Consider the following 18,767-nt stretch of genomic DNA (forward strand, 5'->3'; position numbering starts at 1 on the left):
GAATTTTACTCATTTTCATATTCTCCTAGTAAGTCTAAGTCTAAAAAAGAAACAAGATGATTTTTATGATTCTTTTCCAGTTCTGGAAAGCTGGAGCTGGAAAAGATCATTATAGTATAGTGGTAGTCTCTCGGTGACAGAGAATGACTATTGTTTTTGTACAGTTTCATCTACAGTGTACCCCCATGTGGCTCTGGAGTCCAAAGGCTGAGGAGCAGAGTTTGTGGCACACGGGGCATGGGACGCCAGTTGTTACAGGAGGTGCGGCTGTGGCCTGGTGTCGGCGTTCACGCGCAGCGGCAAGATGTCGACGTCGCTCATCTTCAAAGGTGGTGGCAGCATGGTGAATGTGGGTTCGCCAGCTGCTTCTGTCAGAGGCAGCGAGTTCTAGTTGCTTTGGTGTGATGCCAGCCCACTTCAAGTTGGACTTTAGCTGATCCTTGAATCTTTTCTTTGGTCGGCCTTGTTTCCTGAGTCCAGCTGACAGTTCACCATAGAATACCTGTCTTGGTATTCGCTGTGGGTCCATGCGGATGACGTGTCCAGACCATCGTAGCTGGGTTTTGAGGACCAGGACTTCGATGCTGGTGGAGTTGGCTCTGTGGAGGACTTCCTGGTTGGTGATTCAGTCCTGCCATCGGATCCTCATGATTGACCAGAGGGAGCGTTGGTGGAATTGCTCTAGCTGTTTCATGTGCTTCCGGTACAGTGTCCATGTCTCACAACCATACAGGAGGGAGCTGAGGACCACTGCGTTGTACACTTTGAGCTTCGTCACAGTGCTTACACCTCTGTGTTGGAGGACTTTGCAGCGCAGCTGCCCAAGTACCTGGCTGGCCTTTTGGATCCTGGCATTAATCTCGTGGTCTAGGGACCTGTCGTTGGCAATGGTGCTGGCCAGATACTTGAAAGTGTTGACGTTGGAAAGCTGCGTGCCATTGATTGTAATGCATGGCTGGTTTGTTGGCCTCCCTGGTGCAGGGTGGAACAGCACCTCTGTTTTGCTGAGGCTGATAGTCAGTGTGGAACCTAGACCTGCACATAACAAACAACTTCCCTGAAATTACAAAGCTAGTAATTGGAATAGGATTCAAACTCAGGTCTTCCGAACTCCAAATCAGAAACTAAACACTACACATTGATAGATCAAAAACAGATATGATTTAGATAGGAAGAATAATGAAATTTTAAGCAGAGGCAATGATATGAAAAAACACACTGAATTAGGAATTTAATTCAACTGACATGTATTAAGTACCTACTACCTGTAAATAGCACCGTACTTAGTATATTCTCAGAACTAGGCAGCAGGAATGCTATGTGCTTACATAGCATTGAGTACCTGAGAGTGCATAGGTGACTGACTGGCACAGAGGAAATAAAATTGGATAAAGTCAAAGTCAGACTGGAACCAGGCTATGAGGGTTTTGCATGCTAGGCAACATGATTTCTGAGCAGCTAAGTAATATAATTAAAGCAGCATTCTAGGAACATTTATGTAAAGGCACCACATAGCTACAAACTGATTTTCCTAAAGCTCAGGCATAACCATGTCACTTTCCTACTCAATAAACTCCAGTATTATAGCTTCTTACTACATTCAGATCAAGTACATTATTTTTCAGTTAGCCATTTAATATCCTTTACAACTTGGTTCCAACTCTTCTTTTAGCCCTATCATATATCGCTACCCTTTGTGTTCTCTGTAGTCTGATCAAACTAGTTCTTCACATACAGTAGGTGCAACATCTACTGCCTATACAACTTTGCACTGGCTACCATTCCCCATGCTTGCAATTCACTTCTTCCTCAACTTCTGCCTCTAAGAATCTCTAATTTCCTACAAAACTCAGCTTCTTAAGTGTCACCAACATAAAACCTTTCCTAATCCCATCTGTCAAAAAATTACCTTGTACTGATTTTGTTTACACTTATCTCCCCAAAAGAATGTGAGCTCCTTGAGGCCAAAAACTATATTCGTTTTCTAAATTCTGTAATTCTACATTTTCTCACCTTCTTATCTATATTATTTATATTATATAATTATAAATATTACAAAATTATATAATATATAAATAAAAATATATAATATATAAAATATAAATATTATAAAAATTATAAATATAAAAATAAATTGTGATACTATGAGATTCTCTCCTGTATCCCCAAATAAAATTCTGGGGAAAGATGAGAAAGTAAAATAGTTAATTAAAAAAACTTTTTAAAACATTATTATTATACTTAAGAATATGCCATTTAATGTAGTTCCCTCCATCTTCCTTCTCTGGAGGAAGAAGTAAAGGCTAACTAACCCCTTTGACCCATATGACCTTGAATCCGTCCTTTCAGAACCCCATTCCAAACAGTTGAGGCACTGGTCTGATACCAAAAAAGGAATGGAGGATTGGAAAAGGAACAGAAGGATGGCCCAGTCCCAGCATGTGCTGTGTTTCAAGTCAGTCCTCTAACTATGGTCACACACAAAGAGCAGGGGTAGGTGACAGTGGGGAGTACAATATGTCTTAAGTTCTCAATTTAGTCCCAGAGCAAAGACTGAGAACATTCTAGCCAAGGCACCAAGGCCCCTAAATGAATGGAGAGCATTCTATTACTCCCGACTTCATATACTCTAGTCTATAACAATCATTCCTATATTTTTATTTCTATATGTAACCTTTCTTCTGAGGCTATATTTTCAAATACCTAATGGAAATCTCCACCTAGATGACCTAGAGGTACTATTGCCCAGTAACTTCAACATGCCTAAAGTCAAATACTATCTTTAGCCCTGAACTCAGTTTCTCCTCTTAATTACCTTATCTCTATCAGGGCAGCACCAAGCTCTAAGTCACTAAAGCATTCCCTGTTATCTTTGACTCACTGATCTCACCTCTGACATCTAGACAGTTGCCATAGATTCTATCTTCAAAATGTCTCAACTGTTACCTTCTTTCCATTCCCAATGTCACCACAATAATTCAGGCCCTTACTACTCCTTATCAGCACTATTCCAATAAGCCTTTCCACCTCCAGGCTAGTCCTTTCTCTCTCCATTTCATTCTACACCCTGATGCCAATTTAATCTTCTTAAACTTCATAAAATCTATCAAAAAGTATTTATTGAGTACCTACTAAGCCCCATACTATGCAGTGGAGATATAAATAAAATAAGTGAAACAATCCTTAGTAGGAAGCAGCTTACAAAATATACAGTAAAGAGAATAAATACAAAGTAGTTTGAGAGGGAGAACATGTGAGTTCCTTCTTAAAGAAAGGGATTCAATATGGCAGAGATAAGGGAGTGCATTTTAGGCATGGAGGATGGCCAAAGCAAAAGCATAAGACATAAAGCATCATGTATGAGTACCAGGTATTTTTGTCTAGGATACAGAGTGAGTGCAGGGAAGTAATATGCAGTAGGGCCCCTGTGTCTGCAAGAGTTCAAAACCTACTGAAGATGGCTGAAACTGTGGATATGAGCAAACCCTACTATTAATCCTGGGTACTGAATCAGAGGATTACTGAAGCAGGGGTACAGGGGCACAACTATACCATGGTACTATTTACTCTTATGCTTTGAGGCTATTACTACAATAAATAAGGGCTTTCTTAAATAAAAAGCACTACAATAATGCTAAAAGAATTCAATAAAACAGAACACTAGAAGCCGACTAGAGCAAAGTTTCAAATGAGAACATGGATATGGGAACAAAGGGAGATGAGTCCATGTACTGGACTTAACCATTAATATAGCCTGTACTGACTGGCATTGCAAGAGGTTTGAAATTTATGAACTTTTCCCCTGGAATCTTCAAAATCCCTCCCCCCCCTTTTTTAAGTATCTTTTCCCACAGTTAATTGCAAATATCTGAAGCAGCAAGTACTGAATAAGTGGATATGAGAACACAATTGGATAATGAGCCTGGAAATTTACAGATATTTATGTGTTCTTTAACTGACTATAAAGTTATGTTAGCACAATTTGGTAAAGGTCTTCAAAAGCTGAACAGAGCAGGCAGCTAGGTGGCATAGTGGATAGAACTTTCAGGTCTGGAGTCCAAAGCACCTGGGTTCAAATGTGGTCTCAGATACTTCCTAGCAGTATGACCTTGGGCAAGTCATTAACCCCCAATCAACAAGTCATTACTATTCTTCTGCCTTGAAACCAAAAAACACTACTGATTCAAAGATAGAAAATAAGGGGGGCATGGGGGAGAAGCACTAAACATAGGAGTTTGTAGTTGATCCTAGAGGCAACAAGAAGCCATTGATATTTACTAAGAGAATGACATGGTCACATCTGCACTTAAGGAAAATCACTTTGACTGCAGGGTGGAAGATGAGGTGGAATAGGGAAAGAATCAAGTAAGAGGACCAAGTGAGGGCCTATGGTAAGGTGGTAGTAGTATGAGTAAAAATGGGGTGAGACCTTGTGTCAAGAGAAATGGCAAGCTTTGACAAATGAATGTTGTGGGAAGTGAGGGTGAAGAATCCAGAAGAGAGTACAAGTTAAGAATCCAGGAGAATAGAATAGTGGCTGCATTTGAAAGACCCAGGAAAGTTTGGAAGAGTCCCGAGTTATAGGGTAAAGTTCTGTTTAGGAAATAATGAGTTCAAATTGTCCAATACACAATTGTTACTGAAGTTCAGGGGAGTAACTGAGGTTGGAGATGCATAATCTATTGCAAGACAGATGTATGATCTATACAGAAATACATATATAAACACACATGTATATGTATCTATATATGTAAAATTCATCAGAGATGAGAGTAAGAGGACTTCACTCATATTAAAGGACTTGACTTGGATATGAGCCAACAAAGGAAACTTAGAAGGAGCAAGTAGAACTTTTGACACAAAAACTCAGGAGTGGAGAGAGTATCCAGGAAGAGATAGTGGTAAAGGGCAGATAGGTGAAAAAGGATGAGAACTAAAAAAAAAGACCATCAACTTTTGTAATTGAGAGATCACTGGTAACTTTGGAGAGAGCAAGTTCAGTTAAGCGATGACAGATTATAAAGGAAAAAGAAATAAGAAGGACGTGAAGGCAGCTTCTAGTAGTGTAGGTGAGAAATGGAGGGATGTAGGAAATTTGAGTATATTTGGAATCCATAAAGAATGGTAGATAGGGATAATGGTAGAAAGGACTAACGAAAAGGGAAGATAACAAGGTTATAATTTACTAAAGATGACAGAAAGGGATGGGATCAAGGGCCCCTGTATAGGAATTTCTCCAAGGCAAGAAGAAAAGGACATCTCATTTCAGAGGAAACAGAGAACAGTCAGTGTTAATGTCAAAGAATTTGGGGTATGAAGAGAAGAGGAAACTCACTTCAAATAACCTCAATTTTTTTCCTAATAAAGCAAGATCCTCAATTAAGAGTAAAAGCAAAGTATGAATCATGATTTAGAAAATATTTTTGTGGGAAATAAAATTGTTAATTAGGAAATAAACAGATTGACTTGCTGTGGTGAGGGTTCAGTTAAATTGGATATGAATTTAGAATGTACTCAGTCAGCAGTTATGCAATTTCCTCTATCACCTTTCAGCAGCATAAGTAGGAGCAGAAAGACATGGATATAGGAGTAATCCAGGACTGAGGTTTGGTGGGTGGTGATAGAACCAGGGTGCTAGAGATTCAAAAATAGTAGATGGCATAGAGTTGAATTTGCTAACTATATGGTCAAAATTAATGAAGACAGAAGTGAAGACACAGTAAGAGCAATGGCCTAAGAAAGTACTTTGGTATAGAAGAATTGGAAGTTTAAATGAAGAGTGAAAAATAGGTTTATAAGGGAAAGGAGAATAGAAATGATGAAAGATTACAGTCCACTAGAGAAATATAAGTCTTAAATTAAGGAAATATAATGCCCTTCTGGGTAATGGTAAAAATCTAGTCTATGATTATCCTTATGAGGTCATATAAAGGTCATGAAATTTAAGGAGAATAAAGAATTGGAAGGTATTAAAGGAACAATCAGTATAAATGCTGAAGTCCCTTAGTATAAAGTCAAGAATTAAAGAGGAAGATGAGTTAGATGCTAAAACTCCTTAAGAAAAAAGGATGACCTGAAAACTCTCATACAACAGTCATCCTACTGTTTATAAGTAGAAAATTTTGATTCTGTGAACTTTGCTAAATGACAGTAAGAGTATGGAAGTGGCAAAGGTGGATGTAAGTGTCCTGACTCCTCCAGGACAAATATCAAGGAATTTGGCAATGGGTGAAGTTACAGCCAGTAATTGAAGAGAAAGGCCAGAGGCATAGTATGGTCAGAGACAAATCAGGACTCAGTGAAGGTAAATAGAAGGAATGTGAAAGAAAGATCTAGAACATAGCCATTTAAAAAAAAATATATTAAGTATAAAACAGTTCTCCACACATCTCTCATACTTTCCCACCTATCATACTATTCCAAAAACATTTGCACACTTCATTCTCTTTACCTAGAAAATCTTACCACCAATCTCCCCTGAAAATCAATTCAAGAAACATTTAATTGGCCCTTTTCATGTGCCATGTACTAAGTGTTGATAACAGAAATACTAGCAAAAGAAAGCCAGTTTCTACCCTCAAGAAAGTTACATTTTAATAAGGAAAGATAACACATTAAAAAAAAAAAGGAGGGGGTGAAGGGGAGGAAAAAGTCAAGAAGGATTGGAAGTCATTGGCTTGATACTTTTCTTAAAATGGAGATCCTAGGAAGAACTGACCAATCAAAGAAAGAGGCCACAGTGATCTTCCTGTTTGGGAAAGATGCTGGGTATTGATGGGGAAAGGACCTCAGAAAGTCAAAGTAGAGCTCAGAAATCCTACCCATCCTTCAAGGGTCCAATTCAAATGCCATCTCATCTATGAAGCCTTCCCTGTTGCTTCTGGTTGGAATTGCTTTTGCTTTCTCTCTCCTATGAAATCATATAACACTTCATACCCTATTTCTCTGTAAAAAATAGACTCGAATACATGACTACAATCCCCACGAGCCTTTGCTCCACTTCCCCAGAATGCCTTGTAATCTCACCTGGGCCGAAATCGAGAAGGTATTTAAGCTGATTCAAAGGCTTTTGAGGCTCTCTCTCTTGGCTCTTTTTGGACTTCCGTTTTGGAGCAGGCGGTCTCTTGCGTGATATGAGGTTATTTTGTCTAGGCCTCTGGCCTAGGCATGTTTCTTACTTGTATATTCTTTAATCTTTATCCTTTAATAAACCTCTAAAAAATATAATACTCCTTGCAGAGAGAAACTAATTTCTACCTGCCTCAGTCTCCCGTCTCCCCTAAATTTTAATCTTTACATCTCTTATGTGCTTATCATATACTAATTTAATTACATTTAATTATTTGTGTAATTGTATTTAGTTTACTAGGTTGTAAGCTCCTTGAAGGACTTCAATTTATCATCTATAAAATTCCCAGACTGTCATACTTGTTGGATTTTAGTTTAATAATTTTTTATATAGGTCTACTATATGCTCAGTGTTCTAAGGTCTGTCAAGAATAAAGGAAAAGTGTAAATTATGGCAACTGCTCCAAGAAACTTATTGTATTGCTAGCATGAACAAGGTAAACTAGCTCATGATGTTCCCTTAAAACTACCAAAAAAAAAAAAGGAAAGACCCTATCTCTTCAAGAAAGATTTTTTCTAAAGATTTCTTAGGTAAAAGTATCCCAAGAATTCATAATAAAATAAAAAAAAAGGTGATGGAGGAAAGGGAAGAGCCTAACAAGCTACTGAATAACTCATCTTCAATTTCTACTTAACCCTACATCTAACCACAACAAAACTTGAATTTACAACACAGTTTTCCTAAGGAAATCACAGCACACAGAAGCTTAAGTTAGCAACACCAAGGTAAAATTGAATATGCAGTTTCCACTTAATAGTAGCGGGTCATTTTTATTACATACTTTCCAAGTTTAATGTCTAATAGGTTTCAAGGTTAGTCTAGTTAGTTTGAAGTTATGTATGATAGATAAGTTTTATTTATTTTGTGAATAATACATACATCCTACTTATTCTGGGCCCATGAAATTTACATTAAACAAAATTACCTGTGAATTTTTATCTGAAATAACATAACATCCAAAATTTCAGAGCAGAATTTACAGCAGAACTGCTTACCAGTGAATACTTTTTGAAAACCACTAATCTAGATGTTGATCCCATTAAGGCAACTGAAAAGAAAGTATTAGGTCTATATTCCAAAGATGAGCCAGGAGATATCAATGAATATTACATTAAGATGTATAGGCAATATTATACATGTACACATACAGGTAGAATATACATGTATATTTGAAAAGTGGGGCTCTCTTCTCTGAGATGCCCATAATGTGCAAAATACATGGAGAAATATAACTCTTGCATAATCACCATTCCTCTCCTTTGTGGTGTCTAGAACCCAATGGGGAAAAAAAAAGTGGATGTTTCAATACAGGACATTAATACATAAAGTTCTCAAAACTGACAATGCAATATCTATTATGGAAAGGTATATCATACAACCTCACTAGTTCACACTAATTTACCAATCTATATTGCAGAATATTTTTGGAATAATTCTTTTTTTTTAATTTAAGGTCATTGAATAACAACACCTAATATATTTATTTTTTCACAGAATTAACAGATAGCCTTTACTATCTAGATAACTTATAATTAGCAACCATTTATACAAATGTCAAAGACACTGAAATCTTTTTAAATAATTTAGTCACCAAATTTGAGAACTGGAAGGCTGAGCAGGTGGCGCAGTGGATTGAGTGTTGGACCTGAAATTGGGGAAATTCAGCTTCTTGAGTTCAAATCTGGCCTCAGATACACCAGCTTTGTGACCCTGGCAAATCACTTATCCCTATTTGTCTCAGTTTCCTCATTTGTAAAATCAACTAGAGAATGAAACAGAAAAACAATTCCAGCATCTTTGATAAGGAAACCCCAAATGGGGTCAGGAAGTTAGACACAAAAGAACAATAAAAAGGACCTCAACTGAACAACAATAGGACTTTAGAGATCATCTAATCTAAAAACTCATTTTAGAGATGAGGACACCAAGATGGAGGTTAAGTGAAACCACATATCTAGAATACCAAGTGTAGCACTAAAACACAGATAGTAATTCAAAAAAGCATATATTTCAGAATCTTGTTTATAAGATTAATTTTGTTAGCAAAACTATCCTTCCTCTATAGCCTTAATTGTGAATCTTTTCCAAGTTCGAGGGCAAATTCAAGCTGTCTAAACCCCCAGATTATCAGAGGGAGTTGAGGGAGGAAGTGCTTGCTTTAGATTAACTGGACAGAGGAGTGGGGCAAAAAATGTCCTCGGGAGCTGGGAAGAGGAGGAACAGAGCAGCACCCCAAGTGCCAGCTCTGCAAGTATGCCACATCTTTGCCAATGCTGCTCTATAGTGTCAAAGTTTTTAGCCCATCTATTACAAGACTCTAATTTAACAGATTCTGAATTACAGAGCTTAACTATTCTATGGTTTTTTTCAATGCTGATTAATAAAAACGCAAAATATCACCTTCCCTTCCCTTCTCCCCTTATCAATACCTCCAGGGCACATTTTTTAAAAATGATTTGCTTTTTAATATGACGACTCTTGTAAAATACATGCCTAAAAATCTAAATTGATATTAATCATGTCATCATATTGTTTTCTTCAAGATCAAATATAATTTTTTGGAAAATCAAGTAAGTGATTCAAATAAAAAAAGGTCTAGAAGCCTACTAGAATGTTCTGAAATGGATTCCTTTTCATTAATACACATTGATTCCCAAGACCTCTCCCTGTCATTTTATCACAATATTTTAGCAGTTCCTCTTAAACAAGAATTTTAAAAGCTTCACATTTCACCCTCATCTCTGTTCAACACTAAACCACTTTCTTGCTTTATAAGATAAATAAGGAGATGGTACCATCCTTGAAAAATCAAGCCAAACAGTTAAACACAATAGCCAATAGCTGTAATTTCAGACTAAATGCATTTCTAGCAAATAAAAAACAATGTAAGCCACATGTTTAGTATCTTATCAATCAGACTACTTGGGTAGGGAAAAGGAGAAGTACAAAGATGAAATCTTTATATGTTAAATAGAAATAATAAGTTATCCTTTTTTAATAACCCTGGAGAACTTGCCATATTGTAAGAGATTATTTCAGCCTCACTCATGTATAATTCTTTATTCAACTTAAAATTTTGTGGGCAGAGGTTTCATGTATGAATTGCAATGCATTGTTAAGCTCAATGCTTCAAGAATTTGGTGTTGTGATAAAGATTCAGATTTTTGGAAGAGTTGGTAATACTAAATTTAGTGTATGACTAACCTATCAGAATTAGTAGGTAATTTTCCTCCTCATCCCTGTCAGCATAAGAAACATGAAAAGTTTTCCCCACAATCACCCTGTAGATAACTTTTAACAATATGACCCAGATACTTCAAATTACTTAAATAAAATCTTATTGTTTTAATAATAGAGAATACTGATAAGCTCTATTAAAAATTAAATAACTTTAAATATGTTAAGAGAAATAGGAAGATGTTATTAATTATGTTTAAGTTTAATATTTTAATTTTTTAGTTTTTCAAAATGAAATACTATTTTGTTTTATTTTTAGGTCATTGAATAAGACAAGCATAAAATCTCAGAAGACTAAAGTACCCACTCATATCCAGAATTTGAAATTGTGACTTGCCCAAGGTAATCTAGGTAATGAACATAAGAGACAGAATTTGAACCCAGGTCCCCTCCCTGACTTCCAGGATTGTATTTCCCACTGTCTAAAGGGCATATCTAACTTATCCTCTTCTCTTCTCTTCTTCCTCTATATTACTTCATTTGGTGATCACATTAGCTCCCAAGGATTCAACTGTCATCTCTATATAGATTCCCAAGACCTATTTCCAACAATAACCTCTTTCCTGACCTCCAGTCTATTATCTCTACATATCTATTAGACATTTCAAACTGTATGTCCTGTAGACATCTCAACCTAAACATGTACCAAAACTGAATTTTATCTTCCACTCCTGAACCTTTGTCTTTTCAGTCATATCTGACTCTGTGACCCTATTTGGAGTTTTCTTGGCAAAGGTACTAGAGTGGTTTGCCATATGCTTATACAGCTCATTTTACAGATGAGGAAACTGAGGCAAGCAGGGTTAAGTGACTAGCTCAAGGTCACACAGCCTGTGTCCAAAGCCAACTTTGACTCAAGAAGGAGAACTCTTCCTGAGTTCAGAACAGGCCTTCTATCCACTGAATCACCAGGCTCAAACAGTGGCCTCTTCCTAATTTCCTTAATACTATCAAAAGGAACCACCATCCTCCCAGTCACCAAAATTCTCCATCTCTAAGTGCCATCCATGGCTGATTATTCTTTTTTTATCTTTATCCAATCTGCTGTCAAATACTTTTGATTCTACCTTTTAACATCTCTGTACTTATCCCCTTCTTTCCTCTGAAATAGGCCCTCATCACCTCAAGGCTACACTATTAACAAGAGCCTCCAGGTCAGTCTCCATGTCTCAAGTCTTTCCCCCTCCAATCCATTCTCCAATTAGCTATCAAACTGATCTTCCTAAAACATGGGCCCGAGGCCATCACCTCATTATTCAAGCAAAGCTGTAGCTCCCCATTGCCTCCAAGATCAAATGTAAAATCTTCTGCTTTCAGACTGTTCTTGCTTTTTCAGTCTTCTTATAACTTACTCTCCTCCAAAATCTTTCCTCTTTGCTGTTCCTCCTCAAACAAGTCCTTCCATCTCCTGACTGCATTTCCTCTTACTGGCTGTCCATCATGCCTGGAATTTTCTCTTTCCTAATCTGTCTTCTGGCCTCCTTCAGGTTCAAGGTAAAATTCCCCCCATTGCAAGAAGACTTTTTCGATCCATCTTATTGCCATTATATCCTATCTATGGCTTGTGTATATATTGTTTCCTCCATTAGACTGTAAGCAGATTGGGACAATTTTTGCCTTTCTTTGTATCCCCAGTGCTTGGTCCTATGATTGGCACATATTAGGTGCTTAATAAATATTTGTTGATTTGACTCTTGACTCCAGAGCCAATGCTCAAGAAAGCATAAAACCCCACTGGAAATTTAATCTAATTAGTATCTGTTGGAGAGCCCATCTGGGGAAACTTTCTATGATTCTAAATTTTAACATCAATGTCTTTCAGGCTTTCAATATACAAGTATATAATTTTCTCTCATAAAATCACAAAATCAAGGGTTTAAAAATAAGTAAATGCTTATAAACCAAATATTAACACTTTAAATTTTTCTGAAGACCTATATTTAAGTTAACTTATTATTCAATAAACATGTGATTATGGTTGGGAGTCTAACTGTTCTCTTCTATTATACCAATATCCAGTGTAAAATATAGAATAACTAACTACTAGAACAAAATAATCGAAGATAAAAATGTTTTCTCAAAATCAAATTTAAAGAAAGGCATAACATAGAGTACTGTAAATATGTGTTGAGAAGGATAATAAATATTTTTAAAGTGGCTATTCACATTTCTATAAGTCTTTATAAAGTGCTTCTCATAGCAATCCTGAGGGTGAGTATACTCTGAAAAAACTAAAGGAACATACTGTTAAGGACTCAGAACACAAACTATTAGAATCTTTTACCTTTTTTCCCCATTTTTAATAGATGCTACTTACAAAAAAAGTGAATGTCATCTAGATCCAGTAATTTCCTACTAATAAAATGCACATCAATCAACATATATACTAGTTTGGTCTGTGATTCTTATCATCTGACCATTCCAAATTCTCTAAAGAGGAAAAAAAATTGAAGAGATGTCTATATTAGAATTAAGTGTCTAGATGATTATGTTCAGATCTTAAATATGCTGAAAAGAATTTTTTTTTTTAATTAAGGTTCAAAAAAACAGACAATTTAAGTATAGCAATGGTATTCAGGAAACAATAAAAGAACCAGAAGAATGCCTGTAGCACTTTAGATAGATTTTTTAAGAACAATTTGTGGAAGAACAAGGACAAGAAATGTACAGGATATGAATATCTATGCATGGATTTTGATCTGCCCTGGAAGAATAGTTTAGAAAAAAACACTTTTTGTTAAGAGTTGTATTTATAACTCTGCAATTATAATGAGCTGTGATAGCCATTTCTCAATTAAAAAAAAAAAACTACTCTTTCAGGATTTTCTTTCCTAAAGATAGATTAGTTTTATTCTGGCTTTTTTGGTCCAAACCTGGACCTGTGTTTTCATTGGAATAGAGAATTCCAAATAAGGAAACTCCCCTTACCAATGCAGATATGCAACTGTTCGGCAATTTACAGTCTTAAGTGAATTGCCTAAAGCTCTGAGAGATTATAAGCCTTGCCAGGGTCAAATAATCAGTTATGTGTCATAAATGAGACTTGCCTCAGTAGTTCAGACTCTGAGGCTGGTTCTTGAGCCACTGTGCCATGATTCCTCTAATCTATAGCTTAACTGCATTATATTCAATGGGATTATGGGATTTGGATCTGGAAGGAAATTTATGAGATCAACTAGTCAAACCTCTTCATTTTATAGATAATTTCCCTGGCAGCATGGGTGGGTTTAGACACAACAAATTATTAGAAGTAGAAAAAGTATTTATTAAGCGCTTAAATAAAAACATTATTTAACTTAGTTATAGACCTAAGTAGTATGCAGAGCAGCAGTATGACCTGGAACTACAAAGTCATCTGAGAGAGCAGTCAGGTTTCAAGCTAAATCCTTCTTCCCCAACCCCCATACAACCATGTGATAAACCCTAAAGAGGCAGATCTCAAATTTAGAAGATTATAGGATTTAGAAGTTAAGGGCCTCAGAATTCTTCAAACCCCCAAATTTTACAGATCAGGAAACTGAGGTCTTGAGTGCTAAAAACTAACTTGTTCAAGGTCAGGCAAGTAAATTCCCAAGACCCTAGAATCAGAAGTAAAAGGTTCCAATCCTTGACAAGTTCAAGCGCAGGGCTTCTTATGGGGGGAGGGGAGTGTCTGGTAGGCACAGTATTAACTCTTAAAATAAGAACCAGCCGCACTCTACACTGGCCGAGGGGAAGAGTGATTAGGTGCCCAGCAATGCGGTTAGCCCTCCATTCCCTTCTCCCTCCTCTTCCTCGGGCAGACATCCCACTGAATGAATGCTAAGGATATTGTGCTGCTGCCCCGTCCCCCACATACCTGAGAGGAGGCGGTGGCCGAGGCGGCTGGAGGCGGCAGCGGCGGCGTCGGCAGCGTTTTCCCCTCGCCCCTGGTCTCCTCTTCCTCGGGAGAATCATCCAGAAGCACTTTGCTCTTGTTCAGTTTCCACATGCTACAGGAGGGTTGGGTTGGGGGCGTTCTCTTCCCCACCCCCACCCTTAAAAAAAAAAAAAAACTTGCTGGATTTCGGTCCAGGTGACTGAGGACGTATAAAAAATTTTCAGGTTTATGATTTCTGTCCCGAGACAAGGAGAAAAAAAGAAGAAACTTAAGTTATGAAGTCAAAAAGGGGGCAGGGGGCAGGGACCAGAGAGGGAGGCGCACCCCACCATACGCCGTCCTCCCGCTATTCCTCCAGGCAGCCCTGTCCCCAACTCTGACCCTGTCTTGGGTCGGCCCCCCGGTGCGCTCCCCTCAGCTTGAGGGGGAGGTATCCGCACAACCGGAGGTTGTGGCTTAGGACTTGCCCCCTCCCCGCCCCCCGTAACTCCCATCAATCCCGAGGCTGCCTCCTTCCCGTCTCCCTCGGACCTTTCTTCTCAACCCAAGCCCCCACCTCAAGGCCGACCTCAACTTTATGCCCGCAGGCCTGAGGCCGCCTCCGCGTCGTCCCCTCAGCCCTACTCTCCCTCGCCCCAGGCCGCAATAGTTCTCTCCGTCCCATCCCTACCGCTCCCCACCACTCTCTCTGGTCAGCCTCAGCCTCAGTAACCCCTCAGCCCTAGGCCTGCCTCGGTGGCTTCCCCCTCGCTCCCTGGAGTCGCTGTCTCACCAGTGAGGGGCCCCCACCCCCGGCCAGAGCCCGGAGCTGGAGCAAAAGCCAGAGCCGTTGGAGCCGCTGCCGCCGGCCGGGGGGCTCGGCCATGTTAGTTTCGGGCGAACTGCAGCGCGCCCGGTGCCGGAGAGGGGAGGGGAGGGGAGGAGGGAGGAAGAAGGGGGCGGGGGAGAAAAGGAGCCGCTTCCCAAGGAAAGACAGGCTTTCCGGTTACCACGGCAACCGGTGCCCCGACCGGAGTGCGGAGAAGAGGCACAGTCGCTGGCCACTAAGAGGACGAGCTGTTCGCTCTTTGCGCATACTCAATGTGAGTTTCTCCCTCCCCTTTTAGGAGGCTCAGTGGTGCAGTGGTGAGAGTGTACGTTTTATGAGGGAAGAACTGAGATTCGAATTCTGTCTGCCCACCTGAGACCTTGAGCAAGTAGACGACTGCCGAGTTCTCTTCCAGCCCAAACCTGCCTCCCCTCTGTAAGGGAGAATAGAAAAGAGCTGGCACACCAAGATAATGAGATGGCAAGATATACTGCGGGAGGACACCTTGAGAGGTGACCGAGTCCCCTTTTTACAGAAGACTGAAACGCTTGCCCAGGTTTCGCATGACTGGTCCATGTCATGGACTCAAACCCACGTCACCAAGTCTCTTCTTTTCCCCTTTGGAATATGAGATCCTCAAGGACAGGGGCTGTGTTTTTGCTTTTCTTTGTTCCCACAGGGTTTAGCCAAGTACCTAATTCATAGGAAAAGCATAATAAATGTTGACTAACTCCAAATCCACTCTTTACACAATACACAGGGGAAAGTATTTTAAAAGGTGTTATCATTGTTAAGGTGAAGTACAGAAGGGGTAATGAAGGTGATGAAAAAATGTCCTGGGGCAATTAATGTGTAGTTACCTCGAGAAGAAAAGTTCCCCAAAACCCAATAACAGTGATCTTGATTCTATAGCAGGAGGGCTCCCTTGAGTTTTCTTTTATAAAGAGGAATTAGGTCTTTTTTATACTTAGATGGAAACAAAGTTTTAAGGGCAAAGGAAACTTCTGACTATATAATTTCATTAGTCAGAATCATAAAAGAGCAATGAAGCCCCTTTGAGCAGATATTATACCCATTTAATAGGTGAGCAAAACATACTTGGTGTGTCTTCCAGGCTTTTACTTGTATATACTTTGTAGGGAAATAAAATGATCAAGGTGGATAGAGAGGCCTTGGATTCCTGCTTTTAGATGGAAGAAAGCAGGGGGAGGAGGGGGGGGGTTCTGTGAAGAAAGAAGGAAAAAAGGGATCAAAGCCTTCATGTTTATCTAGGTCACAACAAATAGATACATCACCTTAAAATGCTTACCACCTATTTTTGCATTTATTGAGCATTTACCCTAATCAAGGCACTGGAAGAGCAAAAACTACCATAATCTAGGAAAATAATAACATAGAAAATATTGGAAAACTGCAAGAAAGTACAAGTATAATCAAATACCATTGAGGAAAGTGGTTTATCCTGAAGGCAAAGATTATTGTTTTAATTTTAGCCTGACATGATGGCAGTGGGCCTAGAATGTTAAACATTACAAAGGAAGAATTTACAGGAATTGGTAACTGAATATGGAAATCAAGGGAAGAGAAATGAGATGCCTCTGAATCAGAGACTGGGAGAATGCTGAAATGTCAATAAGTGGAGCTAGCTTTGGAGGGAGAATGGGAAGAAGAAATGGAGAAGAGGCTGAGTTGAATTTTAGGCATATTCAGTTTGAAGTGAAGCTAGACTTGCACATAGAAATGTATAGCAAGACCATTGGAGAAGGGGGTGTCAAGCTTAGGAGACAGTCACTTTAGAGATACACAGACCTGGATTCTTTCACTTGAGAATAACAGGGACTGGAGTCTTATTCTATTAATTCCTATAATTCTGAAAAATTACTGGTGACAGAGACAATATCAGATACCTCAGCTTCCACTCCAAAATTCAAAAGCAATACAGAAGTAAGTCTGCAAGAAAAAAAAAAAGTACTTACTGTGTGGTATTTTAATTGTAGGTGAGGAGGGCAGATCACTAAACTGTAAGAGTTGTTGGCATATTTTGTCCTCCCATCAAATATCAACCTCTCTTTAATTGACTTCCCTAGAACCACTTCAAACATCCCAAAAGTTTAAACAAAAGATACTCATAAACCACCATTCCTCCCCATCCCCCATTACCAAATAACAAACTAAGTTTCAGGAGTTTGGAGGGAAAAGGGCATGTTCATGGCACCTCCTGTCTCCTACTGTGTTCAAAGTTCTTACTTGCTGCCAAAATAATCTTCCTAAAACACAGCTTTGACCATGTCACCCAGTTCACTCACTCAGAAACCTTTAGGCCTCTTAAGATTGCCTCTCTAACAGGGGTTCTTACCCTGGGGTCCGCAGAGGCTGGATAGATTTCAAGGGGTACATTAACTTGGATAGGACATAAAAATTATTTCCTTATTTTTCACTAATTTCTAACTCAGTAGTTTTTAACTTTTTTTGTGTGTCATTGACCCTTCTGATAGTCTGGTGAAGCCAATGGATCTCTTTTCAGAATGTTTTTTCAGAATATGTTTTGAAATGCTTAAAATAACATATAAGATGACAAACCAAACCAAATATATTTAAAATGGTTATCAAAATATTCTTTAAAAAGCAAATTCATTAATTAGTACTAGTTCTTTCCCCCTTGAAATCATATCAAATTTATCCCATCTGTAACTTGTTTGTATATAGTTGTTTACTTGTTTTCTCCCCCTTTGACTACAAGTTCCTTAAGAGCAGAGACTTGTCTCTTTTTGTATTCCCATCTCTTGGCATAGTTCCTAGCTTAATCATGTTTATTGACCTGACTTGATTTGACCACAGGTTAAGACCCCCCCTACTCTAATTGAAATATAGTATTTCCTTCAGCTACAAATGTAGGCAACAAACTATTATTCTGAGAATGAGTCCAATGGCTTCACCAGTCTGCTAAAAGGATCCACAATGAACAAATAAAGTTAAGAACTTCTGCTCTAGAGATAAACTTCAAACTTCTTAGCCAGGCATTTAAGGTCCTCCACAATCTGGCTCCCACCCATCTTTTCAAGATTATCTTACATATTCTCCTTTTCAACCAAAATGAACTATGTATTTCCCTAGACATGACATACCACCTCCCACCTGTGCATGGACATACAGTCACCTTATGCCTGGAATTCATTCCTGCTTCATCTCCTCTCAGAATCCTGATCTTTGACTTTTTCAAGTCAACTGCCACTTTATGAAATCTTCCTCTCTCCCTCCTCAAAGTATTTACTCATGTCTATACATATTGTGTCCACCTTCCCAGGAAAAATGTCAGCTCCTTGAGAGGAGGAATTGTTTCTTTTCTGTCTTTTTATCACCAACACCTTGCAGAATTCTCCTCACATAGAAGGCAGCTCACTAAATATCAAACTGAATTGAATTGCAAATTTAGCTGTGTAAAGTGAATTGAGCTTAGTTTCATCAGCAATCACAAGGAACCAGGTTGTGGTTTCTGACCACGTTCACCAAATAGCAGTTCTAGAACAACAAAACAATCAGGATAGTCCCTGAAGCTGTCAAGGATTTTTTGTTTGTTTGTTTGTTTTGTTTTAACCAAGGTATCTGCATTCACAACTGCTGAACTGTGAGTCATCCTCATTCACTGATGACAATGAAAAAAAATGACATTTTTCATTATGGACTTGGATCTTGAGCACCTAGAACACAGTCTCTTGAATGTTTTCAGTTTTTAA

At 38.6% G+C, this 18,767-nt stretch overlaps 1 protein-coding gene across 2 annotated transcripts in view; it reads right to left on the reverse strand.

Moving 5' to 3' along the window:
• The window catches only part of TDRP (testis development related protein), a 54,838-nt gene extending 39,209 nt beyond the window's left edge, over positions 1-15,629 (reverse strand). The window contains exons 1-2 of one of the 2 annotated variants that reach the window (XM_016428709.2): positions 15,406-15,629; positions 14,205-14,460 (exon numbers count right to left, since the gene is read on the reverse strand). In XM_016428709.2, the coding sequence (XP_016284195.2) occupies positions 14,205-14,460; positions 15,406-15,614 (465 nt within the window). In that variant the 5' untranslated portion in view covers positions 15,615-15,629. Of the gene's footprint in view, positions 1-14,204; positions 14,461-14,997; positions 15,290-15,405 lie in introns of those variants that run through there. The other variant, XM_056813393.1, reaches the window with a different exon arrangement.
• Between the last annotated feature and the right edge of the window lie 3,138 nt (positions 15,630-18,767).

This window comes from Monodelphis domestica, chromosome 1, assembly GCF_027887165.1.
Source record: "Monodelphis domestica isolate mMonDom1 chromosome 1, mMonDom1.pri, whole genome shotgun sequence".
In the NCBI taxonomy this organism is placed as follows: Eukaryota; Metazoa; Chordata; class Mammalia; order Didelphimorphia; family Didelphidae; genus Monodelphis; species Monodelphis domestica.